This window comes from Rhinopithecus bieti, unplaced genomic scaffold, assembly GCF_001698545.2.
Source record: "Rhinopithecus bieti isolate Rb0 unplaced genomic scaffold, ASM169854v2 scaffold_74225, whole genome shotgun sequence".
Classification (NCBI taxonomy): Eukaryota; Metazoa; Chordata; class Mammalia; order Primates; family Cercopithecidae; genus Rhinopithecus; species Rhinopithecus bieti.
In genome coordinates this window covers 137,920-154,388 of record NW_016827667.1, presented here as the reverse complement: position 1 = coordinate 154,388, position 16,469 = coordinate 137,920, and the positions used below count along the sequence as shown (strand labels likewise).

General features: G+C 48.8%; 1 protein-coding gene and 1 pseudogene across 1 annotated transcript; one reads left to right on the top strand and one right to left on the bottom strand.

Moving 5' to 3' along the window:
• The first annotated feature begins 205 nt into the window (after positions 1-205).
• LOC108523424 (60S ribosomal protein L9-like) lies at positions 206-1,044 on the top strand (annotated as a pseudogene).
• A 13,327-nt stretch (positions 1,045-14,371) lies between these two features.
• Positions 14,372-16,463, bottom strand: CHST14 (carbohydrate sulfotransferase 14). The gene has a single exon (XM_017864040.1). It carries the CDS (start codon positions 16,319-16,321, stop codon positions 15,191-15,193), a length of 1,131 nt encoding a protein of 376 aa, XP_017719529.1. The 5' UTR covers positions 16,322-16,463; the 3' UTR covers positions 14,372-15,190.
• Between the last annotated feature and the right edge of the window lie 6 nt (positions 16,464-16,469).

The window sequence follows — 16,469 nt, the reverse complement described above, 5'->3', positions numbered from 1 at the left end:
CTCGATCTCCTGACCTCGTGATGCGCCCATCTCGGCCTCCCAAAGTGCTGGGATTACAGGCTGGAGCCGCCGCGCCTGGCCCGTGCTGTACATTTTTAAATTGTTAAGAGGGTAAATTGATGTTACATGTTTTTTTTATCACAAAACAAAAACAAAACCATGGTCTAGAAACATCCTGTCTTTCTTTGCCACGTCTACTGTGAGAATGAAGACCATTTTCAGCAATCAGACTATCGACATTCCAGAAAATGTCGACATTACTCTAAAGGGACACACAGTTATCGTGAAAGGCCCCAGAGCGGCCGGGCGCGGTGGCTCAAGCCTGTAATCCCAGCACTTTGGGAGGCCGAGACGGGCGGATCACGAGGTCAGGAGATCGAGACCATCCTGGCTAACATGGTGAAACCCCATCTCTACTAAAAAATACAAAAAACTAGCCGGGCAGGGTGGCGGGCACCTGTAGTCCCAGCTACTTGGGAGGCTGAGGCAGGAAAATGGCGTAAACCCAGGAGGCGGAGCTTTCAGTGAGCTGAGAACCGGCCATTGCACTCCAGCCGGGGCAACAGAGCGAGACTCTGTCTAAAAAAAAAAAAAAAAAAAGGCCCCAGAGCAACCCTGTGGAGGAATTTCAATCACATCAATGTAGAACTCAGTCTTATTGGAAAGAAAAAAAAAAAAAGAGGCTCTGGCTTGACATATTTGTAGTCATGTACAGAACATGATCAAGGGTGTTACACTGGGCTTCTGTTACAAGATGAGGTCTGTGTATGTTCACTTCCCCATCAACATCATTATCCAGGAGAATGGGTCTCTTGTGGAAATCCGAAATTTCTTGGGTGAAAAATACATCTGCAGGGTTCAGATGAGACCAGGTGTTGCTTGTTCAGTATCTCAAGCCCAGAAAGATAAATTAATCCTTGAAGGAAATGACACTCAGCTTGTTTCAAATTCAGCAAGCCACAACAGTTAAAACAAGGATATCAGGAAATTTTGGATGGCATCTATGTCTCTGAAAAAGTAACTGTTAGGCAGGCTGATGACTAAGATCTAAGAGTTGTCCAGCTACAGAAACAAGATGCCAGATGGCTCCTAAAACCTACTTGTGATATTTAAATGATGCAATAAAAGACCTATTGATTTGGAAAAAAAAAAAAAAAAAGAAACATCCTTTAATGCTCTTCTGGGTGATGTTCCTCAAGCTGTATCCTCCAGCCAGGTCCTGGAAGACTTATTTTCCAGGTTTCTTCTAGAAAAGGAATGTAAAACTGAACTTTCTAGACACTTCAAGAACTGGAATGATAGAAGAGAAACCACCCGATATCAAGGAGTCAGGTGTGGTGATACAGGGACTTGTATTTTTGAGTAAGGACATGACACCACAGAGAAAGATGGCAGAGAAGAGAGTGTCTCCTGAGGGCAGGGAGGAGGCAATGCCAAGAGGAAGCTACCCGCAAAGAAGGGCACAGTCATGGGACTAGAGCACTGTCCAAGACTGGCCACCACTCCACAGACTGTTGAGTAGCACAGAAACATACAGTGAGGTCACCAGAACAATTGGAAAAGCTACCATGTTGTCGGGGGGCAATGTGAGCAGCTGGGATGTTCAAAAGATTAGTGGGGGAGCAGGACAGAGAGGAGTCTGCACTTCTGGGAATGACAATGCCATCTTATTGGTCTTAGAGTCCGCTAAGGGCTACACACCATTTAAAAACACTAACTGGTAAATTGCTTGATATTTGATCTTTGAGGGGGTCAAAGTGAATCACTACTTTCTGAGTCCTTTGAGACAGACTTTAAAGTTGAATCCTCTGACATTTCGTAGGTTTTCTAATTTTCATTATGACAATTATAGGCCTGGCCACAGATTTAAGAAAGAATATATCGGCTGGGTGCAGAGGCTCATGCCTGTAATCCCAGCACTTTGGGAGCCTGAGGCGGGCGGATCATGAGGTCAGGAGATCAGAACCATCCTGGCTAACATGGTGAAACCGCATCTCTACTAAAAATACAAAAAATTAGCCAGACATGGTGGCGGGTGCCTGTAGTCCCAGCTACTCGGGAGGCTGAGGCAGGAGAATGGCGTGAACCCGGGAGACGGAGCTTGCAGTGAGCTGAGATCACGCCACTGTACTCCAGCCTGGGCGACAGAGTGAGACTCCATCTTAATAATAATAATAATAATAGTAATAATAATAATAAATAAAGAGGGAAACATGAAGAGTTATCAGTAAGTAACAGAGTGCAGCATTTCTCGTGCATGAGTTAAGTACCCCCAATGAAAGAATAAGAAAAAATGCCCAGATCTCTGGGCATGTACTCAAGCAAGAACAAACATGAAGCTACAGACACATATGCTAAGTAAAAAAACCCAAAACTTACAAATCAAACAAAATTACAACAGAAACAATTCAGATTAACATCATTAACTTTATATGGCAAATGATACTGTGTTTTCTGCAACTGAATTCTACCCACCTGACTGTGGTGCCAACCGGTAGAGTACACGTTTTTTGAGTTTAGCAACTTCGTTATGCTAAGGGCTCAACTTCTCCACCACTTTTTAAATATCATCACCATTTACTTATTAGGTCTGCCCGTTTTTTTCCTAATTAGAATGGAACAATTTGGGTGGAACTGCTTGGCTCCACCTCTGTTGTCAATGTAAACTCAGAAACGGCAGTGGAGTGGCAGTGTATAAGGCAGTCATTCCAGCTACTAGGAATATTATATAATAATTTGTTTAATTACTATCAATATTTAAAGTTCAAAAGTAGAAGACTCCCAAAAATACTTCCTTGAGTCCTCGTTTGACAAAAACCCAAGACTCTTAACCTTTTTTGTACCACAGCCCCCTTTGGTGGTTTGAAGCCTCAGAAAAATGCCTTGCATAAAAAACACATCAGATTGCAAATGAAACTAATTATATTGAAATTATCAAAATTTAAAAAATATTTTATATAATACTATATTGATATGTATAGCATTCACTGTCCCCTTATCTGTGGTTTTGCTTTCTGCAATTTCAGTTACTTGCAGTCAACCGTGGTCCAAAAATATGAAGTGGGAAATGCCAGAAATAAACAATTCATAAATTTTAAATTGCACACCATTCTGAGTAGCATGATGGAACCTGGCACCATCCCACACTGTCCCTTTCTCTTCACAAGAAGAACACAAGAATATAGTACAATAAGATATTCTGAGAATAAGAGAGATATATCACATTCATACAGTTTTTATTACAATATAATTTCTTTATTTTATGATTGTTATAGTTGTCAGTCTCTTACCATGTCTCATATATAAATTAAACTTTATCATAGTTACGAATGTATGTATAGAAAAAAACATAGTATATATTGGGTTTGGTACTAGTCACAGTTCCACTGGGGCTCTTGGAAACATTTCCCTCGTGGGCAGAGGGGACTACTATACCTATGAACACATGAAGGATCTCATGACAGATTTAATAATTCCCGTAATTTCTTTTTTTCTTTGTTTGTTTTTTGTTTTTGAGATGGAGTCTTGCTCTATCGCCCAGGCTAGAGTGCTGTGGCGCAATCTCAGCTCACTGCCATCTCCGCCTCCCGGGTTTACGCCATTCTCCTGCCTCAGCCTTCTGAGTAGCTGGGACTACAGGCACCCGCCACCACGCCAGGCTAATTTTTTTGTACTTTTAGTAGAGATGAGGTTTCACCATGTTAGCCAGGATGGTCTTGATCTCCTGACCTCGTGATCTGCCCGCCTCGGCCTCCCAAAGTGCTGGGATTATAGGTGTGAGCCACCATGCCCGGCCAATTCCCTTAATTTCTAAGTGGTGGTGAGTATAATTGACATTTCAACAACTGTAAAGTTATATAAAAAATCTATGATTTCTATAAATGACAAAGTCACAGATTTTACTATTTCATAAAATATTTTATATATTTCAGAAGAAGTTAGTGAAAATGGGTAACTCCCCGCCCCAACTTTACCAATACCCTGAATTCTGTCCACAGACCCCTAAGGGGTCCTGAACACCCCAGGTAATGATGCTTGGCCTAAACTTTACCCAAACAAGAGGGTTAAAGTAATACACATATATTCAAGAGTAACTGCAGACTTGGATAATTAGGATCTGCCCAGGCATATGGACCATCCATCTCTCTCCTTTCACGGAGCAGCATGGCCAGGCCCCAAACCCAGCACTCCTGGCCAGCAGGTCTCTGAATGTCTGTGGAACCATTCTGTGAGAAGCTTAACTCTCCTGGCATGATGAGGTTCTTACCTGGATCTTCTCCTTTCACCCTTTTCTCTTAAAGAGTCACTGCAGGGGGAGGTGTCATCCTCCCCTTAGCTCTCAGGCACTCTGCCCAGAGAGGAGCTCCATATTCCATGGCATACTTGTGTGGCTCCCAACCCAGGAGGAAAGACCTTAAAGAGATTGCTCATCCCCTGGGAGTAGGAAGGTAACTCCCCAGAGTGCAAGGACCACCGTGGCTGTTAAGCAACTGATCATGAGGAGACCCCCAGAGTAAGAAGGTACCAGCCAGCCATGTGGTTGCCCCCTCCACCCACTCTCTGGCTGGAAAGGGCTGAAATGTCCTAGGGTTGCTAGGCAACAGGACAGAATTCAGTGATGACTGTACCCAGAGGATTGTTACATCCTAAGTACTGTGTGTGTGTGTGTGTGTGTGTGTGTGTGTGTGTGTGTGTGTGTGATACATCGCTTTCCCTGGAGGTCTAGAAGGGTCAGAGAAAGTCATATTTCTAAGGTAGCCTAAAAGTACCATTTGGGGTGGAGGGGTTCCAGACAGGGCTGACTATGGAGGCCAGGGCTCACTGCAGATGGTATGTTGCAGGTGTCTCCTGCCCTGGATTACCTTTCTTTCTCCCAAGCCAGACCCTGTCAAACTCTGCTGTTCATTTGTGGCTAAAGGGGGCTGTTCAAGGTGCTAAAGGGGGCTGATAAATGAAGCCATCATAAAAAGAATCCAACTGCTAAGACATCACAGCTGTATGACATATGAGGGCACAAAGCAAACTACCAGCATCCAGTCCCAGGGCAGCCTCTTAGTAGCATGGGACAGCCCTCTCTGAGCCTCAGCCCCTATTTCCATAAAATGGAGTCAAAAAACTTGTCAGAGTTACTATGAGGATGAAATGTGCAGGTCCACCGGAATCTGACATGAGGAAGCCATCAGAAAATCTAAATTAAGGGATGTTCTGCAAAACAGCAGATTTGAATGCTTCAAAATGGCAATGGTATGAAAGACCAAAATAATAATAATAATCAAATGAAGTCTGTTTTCGATTAGAGGAGGCTGAGAAGCCGTGACAACAAAATGTAGTACATGACCCTTGATTGAAAGCTGAATTTTTTTTTCTTTAAGAGATAGGGTGTTGCTAAGTAGCCCAGGCTGGTCTCTATCTCCTGATCTCAAGTGATCTGCTCTCCTCGGCCTCCCCAAGTGTTGGGATTACAGGTATGAGCCACCGTGCCCTGCCTAAATCCTGGATTTTTTTTAAAGTCATAACACATGTTATTCAGGCAACTGGGAAAATTTTAATGTGGACTTATATAATACTGTTGTATTAAGGTAAAATGCCTTAGTGTTGAGTACGGTATTCAGTTAGATAGCAGAGTGTTCTTTTCCTTAGGAGACACATGCAGAAGTTTTTTGGGATGAAGCATCATGATGTCTGTAATGGAGTCTGAAATGGTTTAGCCTAACATACATATAGAGAGAGATAAAACAAATATGGCAAATGTTCAATGGTGAATCTAGGTCGTGGATGTTCATTGTTATAAAATAGTTATAACTATAAAGTAGTTCAATGGGCATCTTCAAAATAAAGAAAAGGGAAAAGGTGTACTGACCCCTCTTAGTGCAGGGTCTGACACAAAGAAGTAATCGGCAAATGGTGGCTCCTTACTATGATGAGCTGACTTTTGCATCGACATGGGGATGATTTCCTAAACCAAGAGAACAATGCCGTAGAATGGTGGAATGACAGGCTTCTGGCATGGGCTGGTGGCAGGACTTTGAGTGCTGGAGCTTCCCACTCTGCCTGGCTCTTTAAGGAATGTGAACAGTCCTCCCAGATACAGAGGGCTCCCCCGCCTCAGATGGCGGCATCATGATCTTCCTACTGTGGGAGGAAGATGTCTGGGCCCAACCAGATTAGGTCATCAGCCAAGTTCAGAGTCTGGCCTTCAGACTTCTCTGTGGAAGGTAAGGAATTAGAGCTGAAGATGATACTTTTCATCCCAGCCTTGTTGGAGGCAGCCCCCTAGGTGCAGAATTCAGAGAGCAGACAGTACCTTTGTGAGAATGAGGAGGTGTTCCTTCCTTCCTCTGGAGACCCAGCCTGTGTCCTGGTGTCAGCTGCACAGATACACACAGCAGCCCTGATCAGTCCATTGTATGTAATATTGGCTTCCATGTATTGGATGTCAGGCACTTTCTGTGACTTATTTTGAAACCTCACAACAATTCGTCAAGATAGATATTATTTTGTTCATTTCACTTGTGAGGAAACAGAAGGTTTAAAGGCTTGTTCAGCTGGCCCAGCCAGTAAGTGCTGGAGCAACAGAGCAAGAATCTGAATCTAGGACTTCCTGACTCCTAAGCTCTCATGCCACTGCTGCACTCCATTCTTCCGTGCGTGGAGTTTTATGCTGTGCAAAACTCCCTTCCTCATGTGGTCTGCAAGATCACATAAGGTGGTGAAGGTGACAGGTGAGGAGACTGAGACTCAGAGAAGGGACTTGCTCAAGATCATCAGAAGCTTGTGGTAGCACCTGGACTAGAATACCAGAATCTGCTTGCTCTGTCTCCTTTATAACCAAGAGACTCCAACAACCATCAGAAGCCAAGCCCAGGACCCAGCCCTGCCTTGACCACTTCTTCCATCCTGGACCCCAAGCTCCTGCTATTGCTTCTTTAGTGGAACATCTCTCCTTCCTTCCAGTTGTCTCATTTTAAGAGGCAATATGCCAACCACCAGATGTTCATTGAGATTTGTGATTTCTCTTCCTGCAGAAGTTCCTCTTCCCATCCATCATTCCATTAATCCATTTATCCATCCAACTACTTATCTACCTGGTCATCCATCCTTCCATTCACACGTGTTACACACATACCTCTCCCTCCATCCAATCAATCATCAGGCCTTCCACTGATTCAACATTTATCACACACTTGCTACTACTATGTACCAAGTACAAAGAGAAGACCTGGCTCTTGCCTTTGGAAAGCCTCAGTTTGTAGGATAGACAAGTAACAGCATGGGTTGAAAGCTGTCCTAGAAGTATGCACTAGGAACCATGGGACTTCAGAGGAAGAAAAGGCTAACTAGTCAGTAGCTGAGAAAGGCCTCAGGGAGGGCCAGCATCTGAGCTGCAATTATGGGCCTCCTTCCTTTTCTCATCCTCCTCTGTGGCCATTGCTCCCCCAGTCCTCTATCTAGTCATTTTTTTATCTGTTGGTACCTGGTTTGAGGATAGTCTCAGTGGGCAAAACTCAAATACCCCTCCCCAAAAGTTGCACAGGGGCTAGCGTTTTCCTTTCTGGCTTTCCTGCCATAGTTAGGCCAGCTCATTCTTTCATCTGTCAGAAAAGCTCTCTTTTTTTTTATTACTGGACACCTGTACCCAGGCAGCAGAACTTCCAGGAGACTGGCCTGCCACTGTGTCTGTCAGCTCCTACGGAAGAGGCTTATTATAAATTCTCATGGGGGAGAGAGGGGTGCCTGTGCTGCCAGGAGTCAGCTGACCCCCAACTCTGCTTAGCTCCTCAACCAGAAAGACTGGCCCCACCCAACCAACCCCCCTATTCTTGGGTCTGTTTCCAGTGCCTTCCACCAGGCAGCCTGTGGCCCTTCAAAGCAGCACATTAAGAGCCCAGCCTGATCTCCACTTCTCACGGACTCCTCTGCTCTGGTGGCCCCTCTGGCCACGATGCTTGGATTCTGAGGACTCTGCTGCCCGTGGGCTCTGGTGGGATTCACAGAGGCAGCTCAGTCTCTCTAGCACTGAGAACAGAAAAATAATCAGGTGATGCTTGGTGGGCTTCTGCTCCTTGGGCTGCTGTGAGGCTGAATATCTGCTTTTCTCCATCTGCAACCAGGCAGTGAGGCAGCAGCCCAGCAAGTCTGGGGCCACTGCTGGGCCACTGGCAGGAATGGCTCCTCCTTCTCGAACCCTTGAAGTTCCTCATCTCTTTCTGCTCCCCAGTGCCCTACCCCAAGGCTGAGGCTGGCACAGCTTTCCTGCTAGAGGGCTCAGGGGGCAGTAAATGACCTGGCCTGAACTTGGTCCTCCTTGTCCCCTCACAGTGGCAGATCAGGGCTGATCCTGTGACTCCCTTTGCCTCTATGAGTTCTCCTCTGTAGATGAGTCCTCTGCTGAAGCAAGGATCAGGCAGTGATGAGCTGAAGAGCTCAGTAGAAGGACGCTACAGAAAATCTGACATTCACATGTATGCAGGTCCCTGGACACTCTCTTTGAGGGAACTTCCCTTCCCTCTCAGGCTGTCCCTGGAGTTTAAGTCCAGCCAGATAATCACATTGAGAATAAGATTGGACTATATCCTGGAAAGGTCCATGACACTAGCATCTAGATTTGGCCTCTGAGTGAGTCTGCTCCCTCCACCCCAGCTAAGGATGTGAGCCTATGAGAGAGGAAAGTAGACAAAGGTAAGCATCAATATCCACCAATTAATGACAAAGACATAAACCAAACATAATCAAAACCTGCAGTGAGTTGGGTAAATTGCAAAGAAAATGTCCTGAATATTATAGCATGAGTATTTCAGCACAGTGATGGTACATGTCTTCCATGGTCAAATGAAGGGCAGAGGCCAGGTGTGGTGGCTCACATCTGTAATCCCAGCACTTTGGGAGGCCAAGGTGGGTGGATCACTTGAGGTTAGGAGTTCAAGACCAGCCTGGCCAACATGGCGAAACCCCATCTTTACTAAAAATACAAAAATTAGCGGAGCATGGTGGCACACACCTGTAGTCCCAGCTACTCGGGAGGCTAAGGCACAAGAAATGCTGGAACCTAGGAGGTGGAGATAGCAGTGAGCCGAGATCATGCCACTGCACTCCACCCTGGACAACAGAGCAAGACAGTTTCAAAAAAAAAAAAAAAAAAAGAGGGCAGAGGCAGTGGTCCAGCTATAAAGCCAGGGGATGGCCATGGGGGAGAGTTTAGTTCGGTACCCCTAGGACACCGAGAGCTCTTGCTAGGCCCACAACTGTTTTCTGGTTGTTCGAAAGGTCACTGTGTCAACAAAACCCCTGGGGNAAAGCCAGGGGATGGCCATGGGGAGAGTTTAGTTCGGTACCCCTAGGACACCGAGAGCTCTTGCTAGGCCCACAACTGTTTTCTGGTTGTTCGAAAGGTCACTGTGTCAACAAAACCCCTGGGGGCCAACTCCCATAAGTCACAGCAGACATGCCAGGTCTGCGCAGAGGTGCACTGCTCAGCTTGTTCTTCAAGAGAACTTGCTGTGAGAAGTGCAGCTGGCTGAGAGCCTCCGGCTGCCACACCTTTCTGTCTGGCTCAATATTCAGGTTTCCCCTGGCTGCTTCTATCCAACGCCTGAACATGCCTGGGGTGCTAATGCTGCACCATTTCTGCCCACAGAGAAACCCTCTAATAGGCAATGTTTGCCTGTGATTCTCCACTGGCCTTACAGAGACTTTCTCAAGATGCACTGTAATCTGAGACTCTTCCTACCCAATGCTTCCTTCCTTCTCTCCTTTCACAAATGTAGGCTCTTTCTGCCACTGCTCCTCCCTTCTCCTTTATCCTTCACAGGTGTTTTCTCCAATAAACCTCTTGCACATCTAATTCTGTCTTTGTATCTGCTTCTCAGAGGATCTGAACTAATAGTCTAGTACATTCATGGTCTGGGTCCAACAGTACTGGAAAGCTGATCTTCAGGTAGGCAAACCTAAGGGATTTTATAATAGCCGGAGAGACTTGTGAACAGAATCATTTGTGCAGTGTTGAGAAGGAGGGCTGGAGAAGGGTACACAAATCAGAGAGAAGGAACATGAGGCACATCAGCAAATCCAATAAGCTGGGTAGTTTATAATGCATATTCATTTTGAGGGGAACAAACCTTAAATGGACAGCAGTGGACTGGTTAAAGAAAATGTGGTACATACACACCATAGAATACTACACAGCCATAGAAAAGAGCAAAATCATGTCCTTTGTAGCAACATGGATGGAGCTAGAGGCTATTATCCTAAGAAAATTAACACCAGCAACAGAAAACCAAATACTTTACAGTCTCACCTGTAAGTGGGAGCTAAACATTGAGTAAGCATGTCCGCAAAGAAGAAAACAGTGGGCACTGGGACCACTTGAGGATGAAAGGTGGGAGGAGAGTGAAGATCCAAAAACTGCTCAGTGAGTACTATGCTCATTACCTGGGCAAGGAAATAATTTGTATACCAAACCCCTGCAATACACAATTGACCCATGGAACAAATCTGCACATGTATCCCCTGAACCCAAAAGTTAGGAACAAAAGTAGAAAAAGAAAAACCTTAACTGGAGCTGAGTTTTAATCCCAACCCCGCCATCAATTTTGGGCAAGTCACTTTGGCTCAATTTCCTCATCTAGAAAATGGAAATAATTTTACTTACCTTGTTGGGTTGTAAGAATGGAGAGGATGACGCATGTAAAGCACCGGCATGGGTACTCTCAGTTCACAGTAGCTACTGTTCATTATTAGTCTTTCTCTTTAGGAAGAGAAAGAATGTCTTCCTCTTATTTAGAGCCAGGCAGGGGCTCGTTCAAAAACAAAGATCCTTGCAGCCTGGGCAACACCAAGTCTCTAGAAAAAATAGAAAAAATTAGCCGGGCATAGTGGTGTACACCTGTAGTCCAGCCACTCAGGAGGCTGAGGTGGGAGGATTTCTTGAGCCTGGGAAGTTGAGGCTGCAGTGAGCCATAATTGCACCACTGCACTTTAGCCTGGGCAACAGGGCAAGACCCTGTTTCAAAAAAAAAAAAAAGAAAAGAAAAGAAAGATCCATCCTGAGCGGGGGTCTTGGGAGCTTGGCCCTGTGGTGATAGGCCCATGGAAAGGTGAGGGTTCAGTGTTCACCCAGGGGGGTGGGTCAGCTGCCCGCCTCTGCCCTTATCGTGTTGTGTCCTGAAGGGGCCCTGTGTGGTGTGTTGCTCCTGGGGTGTGGGGGCAGAGGCGAGAGTGGGAAAAGGAGCGGGAAGAGCCTCCAAATTTAAGGTGGTTTCTGGGCAGTACCTTCAGATGAGATGAGAAATGGACGAGAAGTGGAGCCTGGAAGTAGAATCAGGGTCGAGACAGGAAGGCCCGCCTGCTTTGGGCTCCTCCCCTTCCCTTTGTTCATAGGCCTCAGCTGTGAGAGAAGTTAACTGCCCCTGTGCCTAGGGGACCTGGGTTGGGTTGTCCGGGGAGTAAGTTCTAAAGGGGCCCCTTGTCTTTTGAGGGGACAGGCGGTAGGGTAGGGCATGGCTCCAGAGGGTAGGAAACCAGAGCAGACGCAATGAAGAGGATGAATCCGCCAGGTGTGGTGGCTCACGCCTGTAATCCCAGCACTTTGGGAGGCTGAGGAGGACAGATCACAAGGTCAGGAGTTCGAGACCAGCCTGGACAATACGGTAAAACCCCATCTCTACTAAAAATACAAAAATTAGCTGGGCACAGTGGCAGGCGCCTGTAGTCCCAGCTGCTTGGGAGGCTGAGGCAGAAGAATTGCTTGAACCTGGGAAGCGGAGGTTGCAGTGAGCCGAGATTACACCACTGCACTCCAGCCTGGGTGACAGAGCAAGACTCTGTCTCAAAAAGAAAAGAAAAAAAAAAGGAAAAGGAGGAATCCCCAGAAGACACAGTCCAGGCGTCCAGTCCTGAGAATGCCCCCACCCCCGCCCCGGTGACCCACAGCCAGTAGTGCCTCCAGCTCTGGCCTGGGTACCCAGCATAAAGCAGGTCTCACCAGGGCCCGCTGGACGCCACATTTCTATGCCACCTCCTTGGCAGCTTCTTTTAAGAAGTCTGTTTTCCTGAAAGGAAGCTAGATGACAAATTATTTTCCTCAGGGGCTGACTAGAGGAAAAATAATGACCCAGAAGGTGGCATTTGTCTTCCCTGTCCCTCTCTCTCCTCTTCCCCACACACTTCTCCCCACACCACAGGTGTCCAGTTGTGGCTGTCAGGATGCTCTATGGCCCAGCACCCCTTTTCTGCCTGGGAGGAGAGTAGCCAATAAATTAACCACATCAAGAGCATGCTCTGTCTCCCACTCCTCCAGGGCAGGAACTGGTAAAAGTCAGCTGGGCTCAACTGGGTTCTTTGCAAATGAGGGAATGAAAAAACTGAGGAAGGAGAGTGTTTGCAAATACTCCTGACTACAACCCCACCTACCCTTCCTCTAACTTCGCTTTCCTATTCCTTCTTCTCTTTACCCACACCTTCCATAAGCCTTCTTCCTTTCCTCCCTGCCTCCTATTTGGGAGGCAGACAGACCTGGGTTGGACACTTTCGGCGGGTTATTTGTCCTCTCTGCGCCAGTTTCCATGTCTGTAAAACAGAATGACCCCACCGGCACGTGACTGTTGTGAGGATTAAATGGAGTGAGTACAGCAGCTGGCCCCAGTGTTTGTTCTCCAGGTTCTCTGTTTGTGCTGCAGGCCCCAGTTAGGGGGACTGATTAGCTGCTGTATGTCTGGAGCCACTAAAGGTCCCAGGCAAGGAGGAAAAAGAGGGTGCAGTACGGGGGTCCTGAGGGGTCGGAAACTCAGAGAAGGACTGACTCATTGGTAGAGGAAGTAAACCCAGAGGTCAAAGGGGCCCTGTCCAGAGGTAGTAGTGATCTCCAGTGCTGGGCCGGACACAGTGTCCTGGCTTCTGCCTCATCCCCACAGGCCTCTGAGGGGTCAGGTGTTCAATCAGCATCCAAAAGAACATCCACTGAGCCAGGTGCAGGGATGGGCCCTTTTATTCATCTTGTTTTCATTAACTCCCTCCTACCCCAGCAACCTGCATGAGATCAGTGTTTTCATTCCCACGACACACTGGAGAAAACAGAGGCTCTGAGAGATAGGTAGGCAGCTGGTGAGGAATAAGGCTGGGACTTGATCGGTCTAGGTAAAGTCCCCAGAGCCAAGGGGACTCTGAAGAAGGACGTCTGAGCCAGACAGGGGGTCAGGTAAGGCCTCCTGGAAGCAACATGGCCTGATGAGTCATGGTGGAGAGCCATAAGTGCCCATAGAAGCCCCCTACCCCAAATTTGGGAAATAGCATTAGTTTTCCTCTCCAAAGTCCAACCAATAGCAAAGCTAGGGACAGGCAGCACCTGTAAGGGGGCCCTCCCTGCCTCCCTTCCTTGGACCCCACCTCTTACCATAGCCTCAGGTCCCTAAAGTACAGCAGTTCCCACTAGGGGCATGTGAAATAGGGCTAACAGAGAATGGCCATGTCTGCCCTTGCATCTCTCCCATGGGCCCAGCAACTCCTGGTGGGCCTGGGATCTCTGGAGAGCAATAGGGCAATGGGCCATACTGAAGCCTGTCCTCTGCTGCTCCAACTGTATTCCTTCCACAACTTTCTCTGGACCTAAGACAACAAGAGCCTGACCCTCACTCAACCTCTTTGCCTGCCTTCCTTGTAATGCCAGAAAAAATCTCCTTGCTCACACAATTTTTTCTTTTGAAAATGGTCCGGGGCCAGGTGCGGTGGTTCACACCTGTAATCCTAGCACTTTGCGGGGGCTGAGGTGGGCAGATCACCTGAGGTCAGGAGTTTGAGACCAGCCTGGCCAACATGGCAAAACCCTATCTCTACTAAAAATACAAAAATTAGCCAGGTGTGGTGGCATGTCCCTGTTGTCATCCCAGCTACTTGGGTGGCTGAGGCATGAGAATCACTTGAACCCGGGAGGTGGAAGTTGCAGTGAGCCAAGATGGTGCTACTGCACTCCAGCTTGGGCAATACATTGAGACTCCGACTCAAAAAAAAAAAAAGAAAGAAAGTGTTCTGGGGGACCTTCTTGTTCAACTCTTCTTGAATAAGAGGAGGAAGATCCTGTATCTCCTACCCACCTACTTTTTTAGGGAATAATGCAAGTAGGTATGCCCTGGACCTGAGACCATTCCTAACTGGGCTTGCCCTTTGGTGACATCCCAGAATCTGAGTCTGTGATCTGGTATAACCTATTAGAAAGCCCCCAAAGTCTCCATGGAAAGGCAATGGCCCACTGGACCAACCCAACCAAGTTATACCTTACTTTCTCTACCTACAGGCTGCCTCCCCTGACATGGGGAGACAGATATCGAGGAGATCTGCTGGGCCCACAGGAGCTCCAAGGGAAATCACAGAAATGTTCACCTTATATATAAAACTGCTTTATTAAAAAGTCAGCTACTAGGAAAACAAAGCCCTTACAAGGGTTCTATCAAAAAGTACAAATTTTAAATAAATGCATCAGAAAAATGGCAGCCAGATATACCAGCCATAGTCACAACCTCAAAGGCCTTGTAGGGAAGGGAAGGGAGAATTAGGGAAGAGGTTCCTAGAATTCAAGGAAGAGGCTGGGCACAGCGGGTCTTTGGGTGCCTGCACAGCTGGGTCCTGGAGCTACCAGGCAAGGACCCTGCTTCCGTTTTCCTTTCGTTGGAAAAATGGAAAGAACTGGCAGGTGCAGGAAATTTTGAGTCTGGAGCAGAAAGGCACAAAAGTCATTTATAAGGTATGATTACTCACTCCAGTCCTGAGGCACATGGGTTGAATAAATGGGGGATCAGAGCCACAGGGTCCCCTGGCTCTGGTCATGCTTGCCCCTGGCTGGTACCATCTCTGAGTTTGGCCACAGGTTAAATTAAGGTAGACCAAGTGGACTGCGTAATCCCAGCAGCCTGGGATCTGGAGCCAGTCTTTAGATCAGGTATGTTGCTTCACTGGCAAACTGGTGTCTGTCCCCCAAGAGACCCCCCACAATGAGGAGCAGCAAGTCTCCTGCCTAGCCCTGTCCTCTGAGTCACTGTGGGCACCCACCCTGGACAAGGAACTTCTGAGGGCAGTCTCTGCCATCCAGGCATCCTGAGAAGCCCCAAGCCCCAGAGCCAGGGTTTCTCCGAATGACAGGCAGAAGCACAGGAAGCTGGCGTTGAAACCAGTCCCCACCAGCTGCTGGCCCCACAGCCTGTGGTCACTGCTGACATGCCTCCTTGGTGACATTAGGCAGTGGGTAGGCAAAGAGGGAGAAGTCCAGGATATACTTAGGCAGCACATCGTGCAGCAGGGCCCGGGGGGCACTGCACAAGTGGTAATGCAGGCTTTCGGGACTGGCCGGCCGGTACCAGGCCTGGCGAGCTGGAAATTGGACGTGGGGTGGTGCCCGTACCCACTCCAGCACCTGATTGGCATCAGCCTCCAACCTCTCATAGGAGCCCACAAAGTCATAGTGCACGGCACAAGGCTGGCACAGGTGGTACACGGGCATCCAATGCTCATTCATGCGCTCAGGGTCTTCGTCCACCAGGTATCTCAGGAACTCGGGGAATGTGACATCGTCGCCTGCGGGGCTGGGCCCCGCTCCAGCCCTGTACCGCCTCACTATCTCAGCCCCGTAGCGTTGCTGGTACTCTCGGATCTCGCCAAACTTGTTGCGGTAGGCAGAGAGGAGGCGTTCCAAGGGGTCCCGCACAAACAGGAACTTAAAGTAGTGCTGCAGGCGGTAGCGAATCTCCTCAGGCCGCAGGTCTGCCAGGAACACCAGGTCACTGCGGTGGTCCATCTTGAGGCGGACGTCCACGCTGTCCAGGACACCCGCCAGCACCTTTAGCACCCGCTTCCAGTTAGAGCAGGCCACCTTGGGGACGTAGCAGTAGAGGAAGCGGTAACGGTCACTTACGAGGATGTGGCGCAGCAGGGTGCGCCGCTGCCCCACCGGCAAGTCCCAGGGGTCCCGGGGCATGCCCGCCTGTCCGCACACCGCCCGCAGGGTCCTGTTCCGGACGTCCTGCCGCACTTGCAAGTCCGCGTCCCCAGCACTCAGGGACAGGCCCCCAGGCTTGGGGGCTTTCCCGCGCCAGGCTGCGCCCTCGCGGCCTGGCGGGTGCAGGGGCAGGGGCTTCATCTCGGCCAGGATGCCCCGCTCGATCATGAGCAGCAGCCCGCTGGAGGCCACGATCACCGCGAACATCAGCATGGACGGCAGCAGCAGGGGCGGCCCCCCCAGCCCCGCCCGGGCCCTGCCCAGAGGGGCCCGCCTCAGCGCCCGGCCCAGGGGCTCGGCGCCATTTGGGGCCGCCAGCGGGGTCAGCGGGCGGGGGAACATGGTGCTCCTGGGGTGGGGGCCTGCGCGGGCCCGGTCGATCCGAGGGCGGCCTGGGCGGCGGGCTCGGTCTTGGGGCGGGAGGAGGGTCTGGGCCCGGAGGGAGTTGGGGAGGGGAGGGCAGGGGACGGCCCTGGCGCGTGTAGGGGTG